The sequence below is a fragment of the Paramisgurnus dabryanus genome, chromosome 16 (assembly GCF_030506205.2).
Source record: "Paramisgurnus dabryanus chromosome 16, PD_genome_1.1, whole genome shotgun sequence".
Lineage (NCBI taxonomy): Eukaryota > Metazoa > Chordata > Actinopteri > Cypriniformes > Cobitidae > Paramisgurnus > Paramisgurnus dabryanus.
Genome location: NC_133352.1, coordinates 35,804,928 through 35,828,410, shown reverse-complemented (window position 1 = coordinate 35,828,410; position 23,483 = coordinate 35,804,928). Strand labels below are relative to the sequence as shown.

Sequence of the window (23,483 nt, the reverse complement as noted above, 5' to 3'; positions counted from 1 at the left end):
ACATTTGTGCCCTTGGGACGGAAAACTACGTGTGATAAAATCAGCAGTCTTTAAATCTGAACTGTATTTTCGCATACACTCCTCCTTTTTCTGGCTCAGTATTTTGATGAAAGCTGAGGATCTGAAGAGCATCCCAGAGGTCAAACTGAAGCGTTCAGTCCGGTGAGAGAGATTACTGGAGGACGCTGACAGTTCAGCAGGGAACTCAGTCACACAATTAACTCCTATAGATAAAAAGTACACCAGTAATGCTCAACCAATGTGGGAAGCAGAAATCCTAACATCTCCTTTATTAACAGAACATGAAAACATGAGCTAACGTCTTTTCCACAAACATATAATGATATCATTGTGGCCTGTGCACAGATAACAAGATGAGACAGTGTGTGTATGTACAGTGTTAAAGCTATACCATGACATGTAAAGAATAATCATTATACTGTATTATTCACATTAGATTTTTAAGTGCATAGTTTAAATATTAAACTAGTCCTTCTGTGATGCTGAATAAACACCCATAAACACTTTTCATGTGAAGGTCAGAGCGTTGCGCTTATGTCGAGCGGTGCATTAATGCTCTGATGGGTTTGAGTTACACTAAAGGGCTGTACAACTGCGGTAGACATTATTTGATTCTTACACCGTTGCAAGTAGGCAAGACCCACTCATTTTACTGTCAATGTAAGCGGAAATACTGCAGTAAAATCTGAAGATTGAAACCAAGCCACCAATAAATGTCATGCAGCAAGTGACTCAACAGTTAACAACAGCTAATGCTTTACTGCGTTATGTCTGGAGTCACAATGTCCTTGTTTAAAGATTAATATATAAAGAGCTCAGATGCAAAAGTGTTTTCTTAAAAGAGCATTTTAATCAGGCTCATGTTCAGTAATTTCACTTTAATGGCTGAATGGTTTTTATTTCTGAATGGTTTGAGGCTGCGATTAAGAGATGCTCACACCAGACTTTGAGCATGCAAATATTTTTCAGACATTGGTTTGCATACGGCCATGGAGCGTTTTTATCCATTTTTGGTTTTAAGGAAAGCGAAAGGTCATGCCGTGACGTATTGGTTTTCTACTGGTCACATGTGACATGAATTCACAGGGCAGAGTCAACAGACTTTGTTACGCAGAAAAATTATCTAATTTTATATCATTATCTCATTTTTTGGCAGTGGTGGCATTTAGTAGCTTTTGCATCTGAGCTTTCACATATAGCCATATAAATTGTAATAACTTTTTGCATACAGTTTACACCAACAAACCCTAAAAAACTAAAGAAAATTAGAGTTTCATCAAATTATAGATTTGAATGTTTTAAACAAAGAGGCAAATGTGTCACACTTTAAAAAATCATATATTAATTTGAGGCTTAAAATGATTTGTTTCATTATTAATCAGATCCGTTCACTAAGATAAAGAACAAGCACTTACTCAAATAAATTAGTTCACATTTCCAAAGGGCAGATTAACTGAACGTGTCATCATGCATAGTCATGTTTAGATAGATATCATTTAAATGAGTTTTAAGATCTCTCCAAGTTTCAAAGTGCGTTTCTATCTACAGAGTTATTAATGACACGTCTCATATTATTATTATTAATATTATTATTAATCCAGAGGTGAAGTATCGGTCAGTGTAAAACATGATTTACATTTATCTGTAAAACTGCATAGAAAGAGGGAGTAACATATTTACTTACACCATTATCTGTGCAATCAGTTACCCCCAAAAATGCTAATAAAAATATCATTTATTCACATACATGGAAAGCAGTAAAAACATCATGGCTTATTCATCACCTGATTCACAAGTTCTCAGCTGTGATGTTTGCACATCTTCCACCGTCTCTTTCACATCAGGGTGTGATTTTTATACACTGAACATCCACTGAAACATTCATTCACCAATCCTAAAACTCCTCTGCCTTTCTGTACCCGAGGTCGAGTTTGGTTCTGGGTTTCAGGGCACGTGCTCAAGGTCGGGCGGAGCGGTCCTGATCCATGAATGTGAAACACAGACACACAGCTGTAGTGACGAGGGTGTGCATGGCCTCGTATAAGAGTTTGGGAGAAAACACGCTCCAGATAAAGAGGTGATATCGGAGGGCGATGACCAGAACCACGTAGAACACCGCAGGAATGGACCGCAGGAGAGCGAAGCAGTAACTACCGTGACCGAGACCCATTACAGCCCTGAGAGAGAGAGAGAGAGAGAGAGAGAGAGAGAGAGAGAGAGAGAGAGAGAGAGAGAGAGAGAGAGAGAGAGAAAGAGAGATGATAAACCTGGACCACTGCACTGTCAAAAATAAAGGTACAAAAGCTGTCACTGGGTCAGTACCCTTTGGAAAAGGTCCTAATATCTAGCATTTAGGTACAAATATGTATCATTGTATAACATGTATGTATTATTTCTGAGAGTGTGTAAACCAAAACAAGTTAAATTTACTTAGAAAATTGGAGGAAAGTAATGTGATGAAGTAATGTGATATAAAACAGGAGTACATTGAACTTCAAATTTCTAGTAATTCCACTTTATTTCATCAAGTTCACTAAACATCATTTTAGGTTAATTTAATAATTTTGAAATAATTTGTAATATTAATTTCTAACCGAGTTAATGAAGATTTTCTATTCATAAATAAAATATTTCATTTATACTTATATTACTTTTAGGGACAGTTACCCAGACAGGGTTTAGATTAATTTGGGACTAGGCCTTAGTTATTAGGACATTTTTACAAAACATACATTACAAAAACAATACTGGTGTGCATCTTGAGACAAAACAATGGCACTGATGTATGTCAAGATATGTCAGTAGGTGTCTTTAAATTAAAGGGGACATTTCACAAGACTTTTTTACGGTGTAAAATAAATCTCTGGTGTCCCCAGAGTACATATGTGAAGTTTTTAGCTCAAAATACCACAAAAGATAATTTATTATAACAAATTATTGTAAGTTTCTTAAGGCATATTAATAAATATGTTATTTGCATTTTGTGCAGGAATAGAAGATGAGATTAATATCTGTTTAGCCAAGACTCATTTACAGTATGTTGTCAAATGTAAATGGAAGAGTTTTAACAAGTATATCTATAGCATATTATGGCCGGTTGCATAAAACTTTAAGACTAGTCTTAAAAGTTAGTCATGAATTTTTTTTCTTTAAAACTGATCATATCTGTTTTAAATATGTTGCATAGAAAGGTAGATTGGTCTTATTTAAATCCAAATAATAAGACTATCTACACAATTTAGCCCTCATCTAACCATAGTTCAATTATAAATGGATACAAATGTCTAAATATGTGAGAAAAAGCAGCACAATTATGACAAATAAGACATTTTTATATGTGACCCAGTCTTTAAAAACCATACCAAAGTCTCAACATCAAATTCTGAGATAATGAGCATCAAAGTCTGATTTTAGCCATTTATTTCATTATGATTTCAATCTTTGACGTGACCTTATTCTATCAATTTTAAAGATATGAACAAAAATATTTTTTTTAATTAAATACATTTTTGATAAGACAGGCACATTTATTTTGTTTGCAATCATTCATGTGTAGCCTATTTAAAACAAAAGCAAGAATTACGCTAACGTTAGCTGTTTTAAAATTGTTGGCTGGGTGAAAATATTTTGAAGCCCACCAAAAAAGGTAGCCGCAGACATATTTCAAAATGGGGTTATGTTTTAGTCAACAAGACTGAGATTAAGATGACATAACATTGGTTTTGGTATCTTACACACCCAACATAGAAACTGAAAAAAATCATATGATGAACAAATTTTACTTACATATCATAAAATACTCGTTCATCAATAACTTTATGGAAAAACATTATACCTTTTCCATAAATTTGCAGGAGTCTTTTGTCAGGATGAAAACAATACGGGAAAAACAAATCGTTCAACCATGTGGAATAATGTACTGTAAATGGTCAATGTTACAATTTACACTGCGTTGGTTTGCACCCCTTTACCAGGTAGTCTTTATTTGGGTGGTCAATCTGCATTTGAAAGGGTTTTATTATCTCAAATATCTGTCAATGGTGCACAAGCGAGTACCAGAACTTATGTATACAGTACATTTGGTACCAATGATGTCCATTTTGAAAGGGTACCTCCCCGATGACAGCTAGGGACTATTTTTGACCATTTATTCTGACAGTTTAATCACTGAACAGTAAGGTGCGTTTCACTTAATTCTCAGTGCAGTTCTCCCTCCTATCATGTTTGATTGACAGCTTTGTGCTCAAAGCAGACGTAACGATCAATTGGCCGACTCCCTGATCTGCACAGCTGCTTGTACGCACAACAAACCTGCCACATAACAGTCCCGACAGTACCGTCGTAACATCGCCTCTCAGAAATATCACCGCGTACAGAACCGAGACCCTTCTCTCCTCACCAGGAGTTTGTTGCAGATGAAGTCATTTGCAATTCAAATCTAAACCTCACACAGACACTTTGGGTAGTAGATCGTTTGCAGGATTCAATATCCCTGAACACAAAGCACCTGTTGCCTCAAAGGAAATTAAATATCATCTAACAAGCTTGCAGTTTTCTCTCTTTCTTTGAAACGAATGGTGTAAACGCTGGGATGGGTCAGCCGTCCCCGCAGGGATTTCAGAAAGCGTGGTATTGATCGAACAGCATTTCCAGGATACGTTACGTGTGTGCTGTAGTGACAATGCTGAGCGTGGTGAATTATAAATCCGGACTGCATATCTGACCACTTAAGCCGGTCATTTATCAGACACGAGTCAGACTTCATGGGGACTGACTTTGTAATCAGATAAATAAAGTGTTAGTGGTCCACACGGGGAGAGTTTATAATTGTATTTATTTGGGATTATGTAAGTAGAGAGTTTGCTTATACACAAACCACTGGCGCAGATATGATATTGGTAAGCATCTGTGTATCTTCCAGAAGTATGGTTCAGCTCTTTATGTTAGTGGTCGATCGATATGGGTTTTTTAATGACTGATATTGAGAAAATGATGCAGTCGATTGGCCGAAATGAGGCTGACATAACACAAAAGTAATATAAATAAGAGACAAACACAAAATCAATGAAACTATATAAACATTTGTTATGCATATACGCTTTTAAAGTACTTTAAAACATTTACAAAACATACAGGGCATATAAAAAGTCTACACACCCCTGTTAAAATTGCAGGTTTTTGTGATTTAAAAGATGAAACCGAGATGAATCATGTCGGAATCTGTTCCACCTTTATTGTCAAATTGCAACGTATATATATAAAAGTGAATAACAATAGTAATCATTTACGGAAAAAAGTTATACAAAAAATGTACAATAACCTGATTGCATAGTGTGCACAATCTTTTATGGGTAAAAATATGAACAACAATAGCATTACTAAGACCAGAACATCCACCTAAAATGGATGAGAAAACTGGTAAGGTGGGCTGCCAAAAGGCCTACAGCAACATTAAAAGAATTGCAACAATATCTGGCAAGTTGCTTCCTCCATGTGAAAATAATCTTCATGTTTGGGCTATGCATCTTTTATAACCAAAAAAGCATCCAAGCCCATCTAAAGTTTGCAAAAAAAAAAACAATTCCCAAAACCACGTAAAATAATGTATTATAGTCTGATAAGATTTGGCCATAAAATCAAAAGATATGTTTGGTGCAAAAAAACAAAGCACATCACCAAAAGAACACCATGCCCACAGTAAAGCATGTAGGTGGCAGCATCAGGCTTTATGGCTGCTTTTCTTCAGCTGGAACTGGGATTTAATCAGGATTGATGGAATAATAAAAAGCTCCAAATATCAGTCAATTTTGGCCCAAAACCTTAAGGCTTCTGCCAAAACACTTAAGATGAAGAGGAATGTCACCTTTAGCATAACGACACAAAGCACAGCTCCAATCAAACAAATGAAGGGCTTCACCAAAACAAGATCAAGGATTTGGAATGACCCATCAAAAATCTATGGGGTGATCTGAAAAGGGCTTTGCCCAGGAGACACCCAACCAATTTGACATTGAGTAATTATGCTTTTGCAAGGACAAATGGCAAAATATTGCAAAGTCAAGTGTGTCAAACTGATTTAAACTTACTTAAGATTGCATGCTGTGATAAAATCTAAAGGTGCTTCAACTAAGTGTTAGTTTAGGGTTGTGCACACTTATGCAACCAGAGATCAGAGAATGCTTGTTACAATACAGAAGACACGTAACAGTTTATTTGAAATGCCAGAGGAAAATATTGTACAAAAATATTGTTTGCCAAACCATGTTATTTTTTTATAGGCAAAAAAAACGCTATTCGCACGTAGTTGGATGCCTGAACATTTGAGTTCACTTGCTTCATTCTCACATGAAAGCCGCAGAAATTCTCGTCATGGGAGGGGCTTCTGTGCTACTCCGCTCGCTTCCTGTAATCACGTAACTACTACAGCAAGGTCCTGATTGGTTAACGTGGTTCGCAAATGCACCGAAGTTTTTTAACTTGCGCGTTTCCCGTGGCAGCGCTCAATTTGCACGGAACACGCCATCCACGCCAGGCGTTCCGCGCTTATGGTACATTCACAAAGGGCAAAAGCGCTAACGCTTGACGAAAGTCTTGTCTAAAGCGTGGCCAACAGCCAATCACAGTGGCTGCAACACTTGCTTCCATAAACGTAATTGGCTGGCTCTGCATAGGTTATTAACATAAGGCGATCCAATTGGCTAATGAACGCGTTGCCGCTTGAAAAGTATGCTCAACTTCTGCCGCGAGCAATGGCACTGATGTGGCGCTGACGGATCCACAATTCAGTTCGGCATCACATGACGTCATCATTAAAAGTTATTGGAAAGCGTTAACGCTTACGCCCCGTGTGAATCTACCGTTATGTACCGCGCCGCAGCATGCCTAATAGCGTCTTTGCATTGACTTAACATGTAAATCAATTGCGCTTGCTGCCTCTACCGCGTCTGGTGTGTTCTTTTGAAAAATGATCTGATTTTATCAGACTTTGGTTTTACATCTGAGTGCCTTTTCATTACACTGTAAAATTTATATTATATTAACATACATTTTTATGTTACTTTAACTTAACTTAAATTAAGTTTAACATTTTCCACTTGTTTTTCTAATGTTAAAGTAAAACTTAAAAAAGTAGGTTGAATTGATATGAATAATCAAGTTGTTTAAAGGTCATGCTGATTTTTTTGCGGAAAAATTATTTTAAAAAGGAAAAGATTTATTGTGTAATGAAAAAAAACTGCAATATATCATTCAATTCCTACTTTATGCATTAGGTGTACAGTAACAGTTACTTATACTATTACTATTAATGTCAGCATAGCAAAATCTGCATCTCTGTTCAAATTACAATATTAGTCTTCATTTCTTGTGCCAAAATAAGATGTAATTCAGAATCAACGATTCTTCTTCCTTTTAAGGTTTAGAGTTCTGAGAGTTACAGTAAGTTTTTTTTTACAGTAAAAGGTTTAATCTCAAAAGGTCCATGATCATCTGACTCCTCATGGTATGGTCCTGACTCCTTTTCAAGAACAATTGAATTGTGTCGAAATCCAAAGGCCAGGAAAATGTGTCTTGGGTTGAAGTCTGATTGTCTCGGCGTGATTTTCATTATTCATTGTTCAGTAAGTGGCTCTAATTGCACCATCATTACCAGCCCCGGCTCTAATAACTGCCCCGATTCTTCACTTCAACCACCATTAAAACAATTATCTTAAGAAGACTATAGCGCTGATTAATATTCCCATAATGCTCTGCAATTACGCATCAGTGATATGAGGATGTGGCCAGAATCTTTCAAACCGTCTCTTCTTCTTCTTACTCTAAAGTATTAAAACAGCTGCGCTTCAATTTCTTTTGTCGAAAAATCTGCCGCTGGAGAAAATGACAGACGAGGAGGTCTCTTAAGAGGGAAACGATTTTATTACACGTGTCCCTATTACACTAATGATGGTATTACACTATAACTCATGTCATTTCAGCCCTTTTTACTGCACTACATTATTTCCCATATAAAATAGGCTGCACTAGTAGACTGTTGCAGGTTTATTGCATAAAACTCCTATAACTAACAGAGCCGTATAATGAAAAACATCATTTTCCTGCTCTATTGCAATAAAGGAACTTGATGCATTAAACATACACGACCATTCCTGCATTGTGCGAACTGATTTTAGTGAAAATAAAGCTGGAAATCAGCACGTTTATGACATCACATCCTTTAATATATGACTATGACAAGAAAATGGTCATGAAAATGTTGATGCAACAAACCTTGACTTATGGTGGACTTGCAAAATGCTTCTAAATTAAAAATAAAAGTCATGCCCTTTTCAAATCTTTGTGGTTAAACAGTGCAACAAATATCAAGTTATTTAAAACATAAGTTTGCGAAGGTTTCTGGAATTAAAAAGCTGAATCTGCCTGATGATTTAAACAGCATCTCTCTTCTAATGCATTTAAACAAACAGTCTTTAGATGAGAATAACAGCTTCTGTATTTGTGTTTGTGTTTCCTCAGGGTGAGGCTGTGATGGAGCTTCAAATGAAGACTTTTAATTAGAGAGGAGATTTTTATGAGCTCAGATGTCCCCTGTAGAAGACAAGCATGTGCAATATGATTACAGTGTTTGGAAGGAAGTACTCCAGTGAAATTACTTTCCTTCTCTTTAGTTTTCTGTAATTAATTCAGCTTGAATCCAAGGCAATCTCTAGGCAATTTGTAACTATTCGTAGCTTCATTAATAAGTTTTACGTCATGCTTTTGCCCCAGTGACATTTGGGGTGGGGCTTCATTTTAGATTTATTCTAATAATAATGCAGTTTTGTATGATTTACAGTCTAAAAAATGCTGGGTTATTTTCAACATATCGTTGGGGACAAACTCAACCTTAATTAGGGTTGCAATTTAATGTTGGGTTGTTTCAACCTGAAATGCTGGGTTGTTTTAACCCATTGCTGGGTTTAATATAAAGATTTTCTGGCTTAATAAAAAAATTTAAGAGAAACAATGCCATATGAACTAACTCTTAAAAATGCTGGGTTACTTTTAACCCAGCGTTGAGGAGGACAAACATAACCTTAATTATGGTTGCAATTTAACCTATGTTGGGTTGTTTCAACCTGAAATGCTGGGTTGTTTTAACCTATTGCTGGGTCTAATATAATGATTTACTGGGTTAATAAAATAATAAAAGAGAAATAATGCCAAATTAACACTTTAAAAAATGTTGGGTTACTTTCAACCCAATCGTTGGGGACAAACTCAACCTTAATAAGGGTTGCAATTTAACCTATGTTGGGTTGTTTTAAAATGAAATGCTGGGTTGTTTTAACCTATTGCTGGGTCTAATATAAAGATTTTCTGGGTTAATAAAATAAGAAAAGAGAAATAATGCCATATGAACACACTCTAGGTTATACGTAAACCAGCATTGGGTCAAAAAGGGACAAACCAGCATTTTGGGTTTAAACAACCCAGCAATAGATTAAATTACAGGGTTGGGTTTGCCCCATTTTGACCCAATGCTGGGTTACAAATACTCCAGAAATGTTTAAAGTGCACATGTAATTTTAGCCAGTGATACCAGTTTTTGGTTTTGAATAAACTTTACAATATTTAAACATTTTATTTAAAAAAAAATCACATTCATTTCTGCTAATTTTCTGAATTTAACACTGTTTATAGGGTCACATATAGTCTGATTCACGATTTAACATTTCCTTTGGTGTGTAAGTGTGTATTAGTTCATGTAAATGATATGCAAAAGGTACACTACAAACCCCAAAGTAAACGATGACGCAACTCCAAAGTAAATGTACAGATTAGCTGGCCAGTTAAGGACACAGGGCTTTTCAAATCATTGGTTCTCATTCACTAAGCATGCATACGCACAAAATGTGTTCGTAAAATGTGCGTGTAGATGTTTTAACTTGCAAATCATGATTCAACAAAAACTTTCATACTAAAATTTTATTTTTAATGTTTGTTCATGATTATTGCGCACGTGTGGTCTAAGTTGTTCTTATGTTTTTGCAAACATTTCAAATAAATTTTTGAATGAAAGTTTTTGTTGAATCATGATTTGTAAGTTAAAATGTACATACGCACATTTTATGAACAAATATGTGCGTACACATGCTTAGTAAATGAGACCTAAAGTGTAAACCTGAAGTGAAACCAGAAGCTACAAAAATGTACGGTATGTGGAACATAATGTGTGTAAACCATAAACCACACAAACACATTGTATGATACCAAATACAGTACACAAAATAACCTTGTTTTTAGCAATGAAATAGGTGCTCTTTAATGATCTAACTCCAGAATTCAGTACGACATACACTCTCAGAAAAAGGTACAGAAGTTTTAAAAAGGTCCAAATATACTATTTTGGTACAGATTCAGTATGTAGAACAGCTCATTGCCATCCAGGTCAGGTAAAATGAGGATATCATGAGAGACAGACATAGAGATAGGGAGATGTGTGTATGTGTTACCTGTCTCTTTCTGAGCTGAGGTAACAGAGGAGGTGAAAGGCCCAGAGCAGAGGTCCAGCGTAAGTGCTCAACACTGTGAGGATGATGGCAGGTGCTTCAACATAACTCTCAAGACCCACAAACCCCACAGAGATGTCCACTGTACCGATGTTGTTCGAGTTCCCCTGAACACACAGCAGAAAATCCACACATTATATCAAATACACAAGCAGAAATAACAAAAAAACACAATAAGAAAACACATAAGAGATGTGTGATGTGAAAAACTGTGTTTTTTCTCTGATGACACAAAATAATCAAACAGCTCTTCTCAACAAAGCTATATGACTTGAGCAATAATATCTATAGCACAAAAGATAGACAAAGTTTAAACTGATAGTTTAGCAACAAAAAAAGTGTGCCGAACATTCTTCAAAAATGTATCTTCCCTAAAATTTTAGTTTTTTGAAGACAGACTCAAAACCAAGACACACACAACAATGATTTTAATATGATATACCACAGGTTATTTTGATATTGCAATTAAACTTACATTTACAATATTAAAATGACAACGCAAAGAAAAACTACTTGGTTATTAGAGAAAACGTGTGTTTTGCTCATATTTTACTTAAAAACATGTTGCTGGGTCCCATAAAAAATGAAACCTATACGAGTGGGTATAAAATGTTTGTTTGTTTTTTGCAAATTTGAACTTGCAAAATGTAGCATCTATGTACACATGTATCTATGGTCCAAGCAGCTACGATTGAGTGGAAGCGGGGACTAATTCACATATTTATATCTATGGTCTGAGCTCGTGAGATTGAGTAGAGGCAGGGGCTAATTTGCATATTCATGACTCAACATATATTTAATGAGGAAAGGGTTACATTCAAGCCGTTTAACTCTTTCCCCGCCATTGACAAGTTATCTCGTCAATCCACAAAACTGCTATTATCCACCAGGTGGCGCACTTCCGCAACTTAAAAAACCCAGAAGTATTGCCCTAGGGCAAACAGCTGTATGTCCGTCAAAGTTTTGATGATCGCTCTGCATCTGATCTCTATCAAAAGTCCTTTATAAAAATTGAATTATCTCAGCTGTTTTTGAAGAAACCTCCCCATATTTGAGAGATGATAAAAAGAGAACTAATGAAGGTAGGATGAAAGTTTTTTTTTTTTAAAGCAGAGGGTCAGTTCTTTCATTTAATATATTGTATGTTTATATATTTAAAGAAGGACATTTTCTGGGAGGCATTAAACTTTTGTGAAAATCATGAAAAATGCTGGTGGGGAAAGAGTTAAAAGCATGAAGAAAATTCTGTCACAAGAAAAACATTTACACATGCTGTTATGATGCTTAAAGATGAGTTTTAAGTGAAACAATTATCAACTACAGGGAAACTTTAACATTCAGAGTGTTATAAAGTACCTATTGCTGAGTATAAGAAACAGTAACAGTAATGCTTTCCTAAAACATATGCTAAAGCTGAAGTTATTTGGTAAAGTTGTTCAGGTGAGAGAAACAAGCTGCAGTTCACATTTTCATATTCTGTTGTTTTCCTTTCTGTCACTGTACCAGTGTCTCATCTCACCCATCCCCTCCTCTCTGTATTCTCTTCTTCTCTCTGCAGTATCAGGGTCGGTGGAAAATGGACCAGGCAAATACGCTAAACGAATGTGACAATTAACAATTAACAATCATTTGGCCTCTGCATAAAGACTAGAGACAGAAATGAACGAGGGAGAGAGGAGTTGACCCTTATATTCTCTTTGTCAGGCACATAATTCCACGCTCGACTGCTTTAAATGATAATTAGTGATGCTTCATATCTGACCCTAACTTAAATTACACACACAGCTCAACACAGCACTCCAGTCTCATTTACTTTCAATGTCCCTTAATGTCAATGAATGTTTCCCTAAATAAATCAGCCTTTATGAATTTTATGAACACATTGTCCATACACTGTGACAGAAGACTGCATGTTTAACACCAAATATGTTACAGTATTCAGATGAGCTAGTTAAAGAGTGAATGGATAGATGCACGACAGTGCTAGCTGTTGATTTCATGGCTGAATAAATATAATATATATAGAAAGCTCCATGTTTTATAATAGAACATAAAAATGTGCATAAAAATCCATACATTATTCTACAGTGTGTTTTTTATTGCTTTCATGAAGAAATATTGAACACACTCATAATCTGATGTCTCTGAACCCTAGCGTGTCTTCACTGGGGTACCTCAAGGCTCAGTGCTTGGACCACTGCTCTTTTCGATATACATGAGATCCATGAGTGCTGTCATTTGGAAACATGGCTTTTCCTACAACTGCTATGCAGATGACACGCAACTGCACTTGATCCCACGGTTTCTGCCCGCATGTCATTTCAGTCTGGATGAAGGATCATCATCTCCAGCTGAACTTTGCAAAGACGGAACTGCTTGTCATATCATCTGACCCTAAGATGATATCATCATCACATCATCACAATCTTTCTATTCAACTAGGTTCTTCGAACATTTCGCCTTCCAGGACAACCAGAAACCTGGATGTGGTCATTAATAAACACATTTTCACAGAGCATGTTGACAGCACCGCCCCCTCTTGTAGATTCATCCTCTACAACATTAGGAAAATTAGACATTTCCTATTTGAGCATGCTACGCAGGTCGTAGTCCAGGCTCTTGTCTTGTCCAGACTGGACTATTGCAATGCGTTATTGGCCAGACTCCCAGCCTGCACAACCAAACTCCTACAGATGATCCAAAATGCTGCGGCAAGAGTGGTCTTTAATGAGCCAAAGAGGGCGCACATCACGTCTCTCCTTGTCAGGTTACACTGGCTTCCTATAGCATCTCGCATAAAATAAAAAGTTCTGCTCCTGGCCTTTAAAACCACCAATGGGTCATCAGCACCCCCTTACCTTCACTCGCTTATACAGACTTATGTACCCTCTCGATCCCTGGGCTCTGTCACCGAGCTTGTGGTGCCATTTGAAAAAGGGGGGAAAAATTCACTAACGCGTACCTTTTGCTGGATTTGTTCCACATCTGTAGAATGATCTGCCATTGCGACAAGATCTCCTGACTCTGCAGCCGTCTTTAAGAATTGGCTAAAAACACATCTCTTCTGCCAACACCTCACTTGCTAATGTCTTTCTCTATTTTTCTATCTTTATCTTCTGTCATAAAATAACACTAACCCTTGGCTATGTATACAGTGTTAGACTTGATGAGACTTGTATTGCTGTTCATGTGTTGCTCTAATTGCTTCTATTGTTACCTCATTTGTAAGCAGTGGCGGCTGGTGACTGCTCTTCCGAGGGGCGCAAATTTGTTCGGAGTGTCGTGTGTTGCTCGTGTTTTCAAAATGTGTGTTGGTTTTGTAATGTGAACTATGTGCATCACTTTTGTCAAAACTGCACACACGTCAAAACCATTTATGATAAAAGAGACCCTCACAGTCACAAAATACACGCTAGACACTGACTTAACAGTAAACTCTGATTACACATGAGATTATGAGAGTATATGGCAAATGCGAGCGCCTCTTTTAACATAAACCCTTTAGACACATCTGCAGCAGGCACTTATTTTGAAAAACATGTGATGCACACAGGATCACTCGATGCGCCGAACACATTGAAATGACGAACAACACACATGATGGTCTACATACATGTTGTGACGAACTTCGCATCGAGCGCCTTGAAAAAAAAGAGTCACCGGCCGCCACTGTTTGTAAGACACTTTGGACAAAAGTATCTGCTAAATAACTTAATTTAAATGTACATATAGCAAAGAACTATATCAAAATAATTTATTCAAAGCGTAAGCAGAATTCGCAATGCATTTTCCAAGGAAATGTAACCAGCTATCCTCAAACCCAATCTGAGCAAGACTCAAACCAGCGATTGATCGGGCATGGGAGTCACTGGAGTACATTTTAGGTTTACACATGGCACAGCTTTCACAAACTAGCTGATCTCTGTTACTGTACTAGTTCAATAATGCCTCCAATGTCTTGACCTCTCATAACCTCGACCCTCCTGGTGTTCATTACCTGGAAGTAGAAGAAGGCCTGGCCAAACCAGTAGTGCATTATGGTGGTCTGTGCAGCATCGTAATGTAGTTTCTTCCAGATGAATTGAGCCATGATGGTCTGGATGAGCAGACAGCAGGCCAACGTGGGCAGATTATGAGCTCTGAAGAGCAGAGCCACCAGTAGAACGACGCCACTGTACACTTCCCACAATCCTCTGCTCTTCAAACGCCCACCGTCCACGGCCGAGGACGTCAGCTGCGCCCGCAACAGGTCCTTCACGCCGGTGAAGAGGATCCCGAGGACGAAGACATAGACGAATCGCGCCTCAACGGTTCCCCTGAAAGAGAAAAGGAGAGCAAACAGAAGCACAGATCTTCATTTAGGCCACGTGAAAATGCTCAAAGACGTTTTCATCAACTCTGTACACACAAGAATCAATATTTACTGTGAGACCCTTTTGTTTGAAGGTTCATCTTCATCTCACTAAAGCTTGTGATGTCTGAACAGAATCAATAACGGCGAGGTTCGGTGCTCTACAGCTGAGAGCAGAAGTTACTTATTATAGCTCGCTGGAGTTCAATGGGGACGCCTGCCCGGCACTCAGGAGGAAAGCAGCCCATTTCAATAGAAGCAGACTGAAAATGCTTTCCATGGGTAAAAGGGTAAAAAATACAGCAAGCTTCGGATGCTATTGGGTCAAATTTACATTAGAGAAAAGTTTCTTCTTTCTGCTACTGAATTAACTGCACTTAAAAGGTGCCGTAGAATTTAAAACTGCATTAACTGTAGACACAGATGAATAATAAGAGTTGTGTACATGGTGATGACACATCATGAGCCTCAAACACGATTGTTTCCTCCTTCTAATCGAAACCTTGGTCTCTTTTCCATTGGTCTTTTGCATGCACAATCACAACATAACACCAACTGTGACGTTACAGACGCACCAACATTGAATTAAAGGAACAGTATGTAAGAAATTTAAATCAATAAATCATAAAATGGCCCTGATATGTTACTAGACATTTAGAAATCATTTTCATTTCAAATACTTATATCACTGACAACAGTGGTCTGGCCAGGATATTGTCATTAAAAAAAGTGGAGTTGCAGCCCTCAACTGATGTTTATGTTGTCATGTTGTGTATTGGCCACCAGTTGTGTTATTGCAGTACCGATTTAAACCACAAGTTTTGTGATTGCACTACCAGTTTTGGCCACAATCCTACATACTGTTCCTTTAAGTACAATGTTGTTACAATGTTAAAAGCAAAGTTGTGACTGCTGAGTTAGTGCTATATGCTAGTTAATGTCATATGCAAGTTAATGCTATATGCTAGTTAACGCTATATGCTAGTTAGTGCTATATGCTAGTTAACGCTATATGCTAGTTAACGCTATATGCTAGTTAACGCTATATGCTAGTTAACGCTATATGCTAGTTAGTGCTATATGCTAGTTAATGCTATATGCTAGTTAACGCTATATGCTAGTTAACGCTATATGCTAGTTAACGCTATATGCTAGTTAACGCTATATGCTAGTTAGTGCTATATGCTAGTTAACGCTATATGCTAATTAATGCTATATGCTAGTTAACGTAATATGCTAGTTAACGCTATATGCTAGTTAATGCTATATGCTAGTTAACGCTGTATGTTAGCGTTTAGGCTAAAGTTCTACTATTGACGTTAAAGTTATGTTTTGCAGGTCCATACTGAAAAAAAAACACAAACTTAGCACTCAGAAACGTCCATTAACGATCTCCAAACAATTGATTATTCCTCAAAATCTGATACAGACTCAAACAAAAGATCTGTTTGCACACACACAGAGCTACTGAAGGAGAAACAGCCAATCAGAGCAGAGCTCAACATTATTATTCATGACCCTTTCAAATAAGGTAATAATAGACCGTTTCATTTTAAAGACAAATCCTAGGGTTGTAAATGAACTGGTCTTAAAACAAAACAACCCTACAATGAAAAAATGCACCATACTTCTTTTTAAATTTCTACTAAACCATGCTTTTTTGTTTCTCTTGTTAATGTGACATCACAAAAACAAAGCCCCATCCACGGCCACTAACTGACTTGTTCATTTTACCCAAAAGCTTTTCTAAATGGGTTTGTTAGGACGCTGTAGTGCTAATGTGGCTAAAGAAACTATTGTCTCAGACTGCATTCACAGAAATCAGATCTATTTTTAACCAAAAACGCTCACTGTCATTTGTTCAACCTTAAAAAAAATTTTAAGATACTTGTTATTGCAGTGGTAAAGCATTGGGTTTGCAGCGTAAAATGTCATGGATTTGAACCCAGGAAACACACTGATACAAATTTACCTTGTAATGCACTGTAAGTCGCTTTGGATACTGTAAAAGCATCTGTCAAATGCATAAATGTAAAGGTAATTAACCATCATAGTAAAAATAAATGGCCTGACTTTCCTGAATTTACAGTACTCATGCTTGCTCTGTTTTCATGCAAATGAAAATGATCTACAAATAATATCATTTTTAATAGTAAAGAATCTCTGTATTTTAGCTACTTTAAATTGTGCATATGTTGTAGGTTTGTGAGCAACACAAAGTATCTTCCCCAGCACTGGATCAGGCACATTAAACATGATTAGAGCTGAACAAGAGAGGGATTTTAACCATTTCCCTAGAGAAGCAGGAAAATCTCATCATTTTATTGTGACTGTGTCTCGGCTCCACTTCACTGTAACTAAGCTTCATCAGAGAGCAAACTATATCTGCGCACAGCACGTTCATCCACAACACATTACCATGCCAACCAGAACCTGGCAACAGCACCTTGTTCGGCAGGCACAGACGTATGTGTCGGCCGGGTGACACAGCAGGAAAGAAGGGTCGAACCGATGCCTGAGAAAACTGCCAGACACACGTACATGACCCAGACACACTTAGGATGCGCCTTGCATCCACAAATAAACAGGGAACAACTGGTTTGTTCCAATACAAAAATAACCAAACACTAAGAAATATCTTGGTTTTTGCTTGATTAAATGCTTGTTTTGCATGTCTTATTTTATTTATTTATTTATTACATTTAAGTAGGGATGTACCGTTACAGAGTTTCTGTGCCAATACGACATTCAAGTACTAATAATGACATTTACAGATACCGAGAGTTTTACTTTTACTCCTGGTTTCAAATTATTATGAGCATAAGAATGTACAAACTGCAACTCTGTTTTCATTGGTGGTGTTTTTAAAATTTGCAAAAAAAAGGAAAAACAAACAAATAAATATGAATAGATGCGTTTCCACACTGCAAAAAATGACTTTCTTAGTTGGTATTTTTGGATATTTTTACTGAAAACAAGACATATATACTAAGTAAGAAAGTCATTTTTTGCAGAGCATCAAGTTGTTTGAGTAAATGATGGTGGTATTGGTAACCTAGTAATAAGAAACAGTAAATAACGCATAGAAAATAGACACAGGACTGCATTTAGTTATGATTGGGCTAGTTATAAATTCAGTAGCAGTGCAGCTTGTTATCGGCAACATGAATGCTGTACAAAGAAGAAGAAATGCCAAATTTTTGATGCAGGCACAACACTGCAAAAAATGATTTAAGAAAACTTTTTCTTAGTATTTTTGTCTTGTTATCAGCAAAAATATCAAAAAATTATTAAATTAAGATGCTTTTTCTTGATGAGCAAAACGACCCAAAAAAATAATTCTAGTTCCCTTTCAGTCGGTCACTACGACGTCACGTCGTGACCGACGAATTGGGAACCGCTCCGCGGGTGACCTATCTACTTCGAGAAACTATAAAAACGCCAATGAACTTGGCATGCAGGTATTTGCATAATGCCGGCGCCGCCCCGCCAGGTGCGTATATAAGCCGCAGGTGCACAATACCAAATTAGCTTTTATTGCTTCGAAGCCGGCAGACATCTGCTCTCGAGAAGCTTTCTATCTGATCTTCGTAGATCCTGTTCTGGAAGGGAAGAAAATAAGATCTCAGCTTGCTGAAGTTGGTTGGGCAAAGACACCTCAGCGGAGGCTCGCAGTGTTTTTTCTCCACCCTTTCTCTCTCTCTCTCTGTCTCTTTAATTTAGGACTTGAGTTCGAGTGAGTGCGTTGCCTCTCCCTGTGTGTTTCACCAGCTCGCACAAAAGAGTGATTTCCCTAAAAGAGCAGCACGTTTGAGCTTTGTGTCTTTTTAAAGACAGCCACTCATTCGTGTCACGGTCGGGGTCGTCTTTTTAAAGATGGATTTCCGTCCGTGTTCGGTTTCTGGATGCGGTGTGTTCATCGCCCCCCGGGATGGCCACCAGCGTTGTCTTTCGTGTCTGGGGCTCCAGCACGCAGAGGCAGCGTTGCGTGATAGTTCATGCTCCATCTGTGAGGGCATGACTATGGCGGATTTGCGGAGACGGGTGTCGTTTCTCCGGGAACGGCGCCCGCCTTCCAAGTCTGGTGCTGCTAAGAGCGCAGCTACCAGACTTGCGAAGGATGATCTCCGTATAACGGTGCTGGGTCGGTCTGCTGGTTCGTCCAGCAGCTCCCAGCGCCCTGATCCGTTGCCAGCGGAGGTCCCGATGGAGACGAGCGGCCCGTGTTCTACGGTGTCCTCGCGCTCTGTCGAGCCTCCACCCGACGCGATGTCCACCGTAACATCGGAAGGGGGGTTGTCAGCCTCGGACGTCGATCCGGATCCGCTCCCGCCTTCGGGCCAGGTTGCGGCTTCTGCGTTCGACCCCGAGATGGCAGCCATGCTCGCCCGGGCGGCGGAGGCGGTCGGCTTGGAGTGGACTAAACCTCCCCCACCTGAACCGTCCCGCCTCGATGATTGGTTCTTCGGGGGTGCCAGGGCTTCTCAGTCCTCGCCCCCGGTGCCTTTCTTCCCCGAGGTGCATGAAGAGCTGACGCGGTCGTGGAAAACCCCGTTTTCCGCCCGGAACCGACCGTTTCAGCCTTCACCCCTCACCTCTCTCGAGGGTGGAGATGCCAAGGGGTACACTGGTATCCCGTCAGTGGAGCGGCCGGTCGCGATGCAGTTGTGTCCGGCCGGTGTCGCTTCCTCCTGGCGGGACCAGCCTACTCTCCCCTCACGGGCCTGTAAGCAGTCTTCGGCGCTGTCCGGTGCTGCTTACAAGGCTTGTGGGGAGGCAGCCTCTGCCCTGCATGCCATGGCATTGCTGCAGGTCCACCAGGCTAAGGCTCTGAGGGACCTGCACGCGGGAGGTCACGACTCGGCGGAGTTCTCTGAACTGCGTGCGGCTACGGATCTGGCGCTCCGTGCGACCAAGGTCACCGCACGCGCCGTCGGGCGTGCGATGTCTACCCTGGTAGTCCAGGAACGCCATCTCTGGCTGTGTCTGGCGGACATGAAGGATGCTGATAAGACCCGGCTCCTGAATGCTCCGGTTTCCCAGACCGGCCTGTTCGGCGAGACGGTCGAGGAGTTTGCCCAGCAATTCTCCGCGGCCAAGAAGCAGACTGAGGCCATCGCTCAGATCATGCCACGTCGGAAGCGTCCTGCGCCTGCCCCGTCCACGTCGGCACCTCAGCCTGCTCCTCGCCGAGGGCGTCCTGCGGCGGCCGCCTCCGTTCCTCCCCGGGGCTCTTCTAAGAAGCGAGGAACCGGTCGTCAGCAGCCCGCCCCGCCCGCTCAGCCCGCTTCAAAGGGTGGAAAAAGAAAATCGAAGCGGCCCTGAGACGGGCGACCTAGAGATGGAGGGGATCGCTCTTCGGGAGATGGTGAAAGCACCACTCCCCCCACCGGAGGAGGGCCGGTTGGGGAATCCTTTGTTTCAATTTTCTGTTCCGCCGACTTTTCAGTCGGCACCCACAATTCCACAAAAAGAGCGAATTCCACTTCCATCTCTAGGTCTTCAGATGAGCGCCGGAGACACGAGCGGGCTCATAACCCCCCCTCGTTCTCCGACTCATCAGAGGAGTACGAGAGCAACGCACGGGCTCATAACCCCATCGCGCTCTCTGACTTCTCAGGGGAAAGAAGACAATCACGGGCTCATAACCCATTGTCTTCCTCCCCCTTCGCCAGAGGGTGCATCGAGTGGCGTGAGGTGTCTTCAGCAGAGCCTCCCTTACTCACCCACCCAGCAGCGGACTCAGGTGAGTGTTATCATGCACAACACTGCTGTCGGTGCGGCCAATACGCACACACCGGCGATCACCTCCGTTGCGCCCGCCGCGGGTACACCGATCGTGCCTTTAGTCCCTCTCGCACGGTGTCTGGGGGCGTGGGAACAGCTTCCCAGCCCGTCGCGTTGGCTTTTACGCACGATTCGTCTCGGCTACGCGATCCAATTTGCCCGGCGTCCCCCCAAATTCTCCGGCGTTCGTTTCACTGCGGTGAGAGCTGCCGATGCGCACGTCCTCCGTGCAGAGATCGCTGTCCTACTGGCGAAGGACGCGATCGAGCCGGTCCCTCCAGCCGAGATGAGGTCGGGGTTTTACAGCCCTTACTTTATTGTACCCAAGAAAAGCGGCGGCTTGCGACCGATCCTGGACCTGCGTTCGCTGAACCGTGCACTTCACAGAATGCCGTTCAAGATGCTGACGCCCAAGCGCATATTTCCATGCATTCGTCCAAACGATTGGTTCGCATCCATCGACCTGAAGGACGCGTACTTCCACGTATCGATTCTCCCCCGGCACAGGCCGTTTCTCCGCTTTGCGTTCGAGGGGCGAGCATACCAGTACAAAGTCCTCCCATTCGGGCTCTCTCTGTCTCCCCGTGTATTCACCAAAGTAGTGGAGGGGGCTTTAAAACCCCTGAGAGAGAGAGGTGTGCGCATTCTCGCGTATTTAGACGATTGGCTCATAATAGCTCAAACACGTCAGACGCTGTGCGATCACAGAGATTTAACTCTGAAACACCTCGCTCGTTTGGGTCTTCGGGTCAACTGGGAAAAGAGCAAGCTTTGCCCCGTGCAGAGAATCTCTTTTCTCGGTATGGAACTGGACTCGATCGATTTGACAGCTCGTCTAACAGAAGCGCGTGTACAGTCGATTCTGACTTGCCTGAATACATTCAAGAGCAAGAGCGCGGTCCCGCTGGAACAATTTCAGAAGCTTTTGGGGCATATGGCAGCAGCCGCAGCTGTAACTCCGCTCGGACTGCTCCATATGCGACCGCTTCAGCATTGGCTTCACGATCGAGTCCCGAGGAGAGCGTGGCTGCGCGGCATTCACCGTGTTATCATTACACCTGCGTGTCGTCGCACTTTCACTCCGTGGTCAGACCGTGCGTTTCTCCGAGCCGGTGTGCCTCTGAGACAGGTCTCCAGGCATGCAATAGTATGCACAGATGCTTCGGACACGGGGTGGGGGGCCACGTACGATGGGCTTGCGGCTTCGGGGGTCTGGACGGCACCCCAGCTGCATTGGCACATAAATTGCCGAGAAATGTGGGCTGTATATCTTGCGCTCGTCCGTTTCAGCAACGAGTTACAGGGCAAAGATGTATTAGTTCGCACAGACAACACTGCGACCGTGGCGTACATCAATCGTCAAGGCGGTTTACGCTCGCGTCACCTGTCGCATCTCGCCCGTCATCTCCTCACTTGGAGTCAGAAGAATTTGAGGTCTCTTCGTGCCATTTACATCCCGGGCACGCTCAATGTAGAGGCGGATGCGCTCTCTCGGGCTGCGCGTCCCGGCGAATGGCGACTCCACCCCATTGCGGTTCAGCAGATTTGGAGACGTTTCGGCAAAGCGCAGATAGATCTGTTTGCTTCCCCAGAGACGACCCATTGTCGCCTGTTCTATTCACTAGCCGACGACTCGCTCGGCGTGGATGCATTGGCACACAGCTGGCCGCGAAACATGCGCAAATACGCGTTCCCTCCGGTGAGCCTCATTGCGCAAACCCTATGCAAAATCCGGGAGGACGAGGAGAGCGTGCTGTTGGTGGCACCGTATTGGACAACCAGGAGTTGGTTTCCAGAACTCTCTCTCCTCGCGACAGCCCCTCCTTGGAAGATTCCCCTGAGGAAGGACCTTCTTTCTCAACAAGAGGGCACATTATGGCACCCGCGCCCCGACCTGTGGAACCTCCATGTGTGGTCTCTGGACGGGGCACGGAGGATTTGAGTGATTTACCGCAAGAGGTATCTAACACTATTGCTGCAGCGCGAGCGCCGTCTACGAGACAGGCTTACGCGCTTAAATGGAACCTGTTTGTCGACTGGTGTTCTTCCCAAAGTGAAAACCCCCGAGAATGCCCGATTAGTGTTGTGCTTTTATATCTCCAGCGCCGTTTGGAGAATAGGCTGTCACCATCCACTATTAAAGTCGATATCGCTGCGATATCAGCTCACCATTCACCCGTAAACGGTAGAACAGTGGGTCAGCACGACCTGGTCATTAGATTTCTCAGAGGCGCTCGAAGACTGAATCCTTCGCGTCCTCCCTCTATTCCTCCTTGGGACCTGTCCTTGGTGCTGAAATCACTCCAGGAAGCCCCATTTGAGCCTCTGCATAGTGTGAGTGTTAAATTTCTTACGATGAAAACATTAACTCTCCTTGCTTTGGCTTCTGTTAAGAGGATAGGGGATATTCATGCATTTTCGGTCGACGAATCGTGCCTTCAGTTCGGGCCGGCTGCATCCAGCGTAACACTGAGACCCCGGCCCGGCTTTGTGCCCAAAGTTCCCACCACTCCTTTCAGAGATCAAGTGGTGAACCTCCAAGCGCTGCCTTTGGAGGAGGCAGACCCAGCCATGGCTTTGTTATGCCCTGTTCGTGCACTACGTGTGTATATAGACAGGACGCAAAGTTTTAGGACCTCAGATCAGCTCTTTGTTTGTTACGGTGGTCAGCAGAAAGGAAAAGCTGTCACCAAGCAGAGGATGTCCCATTGGATTGTGGATACTATAGCCCTTGCATATCAAAAGCAAAATGTGCCTTGTCCATTTAATTTACG

At 41.3% G+C, this 23,483-nt stretch overlaps 1 protein-coding gene across 1 annotated transcript in view; it reads right to left on the bottom strand.

Moving 5' to 3' along the window:
• Positions 1-275: 275 nt before the first annotated feature.
• pigg (phosphatidylinositol glycan anchor biosynthesis class G (EMM blood group)) overlaps positions 276-23,483 on the bottom strand; it is a 105,451-nt gene continuing 82,243 nt past the window's right edge. The window contains exons 11-13 of the mRNA XM_065263961.2: positions 14,569-14,887; positions 10,515-10,678; positions 276-2,198 (exon numbers count right to left, since the gene is read on the bottom strand). Of these exons, the coding sequence (XP_065120033.2) occupies positions 1,979-2,198; positions 10,515-10,678; positions 14,569-14,887 (703 nt within the window). The 3' untranslated portion in view covers positions 276-1,978. The remainder of the gene's footprint in view (positions 2,199-10,514; positions 10,679-14,568; positions 14,888-23,483) is intronic.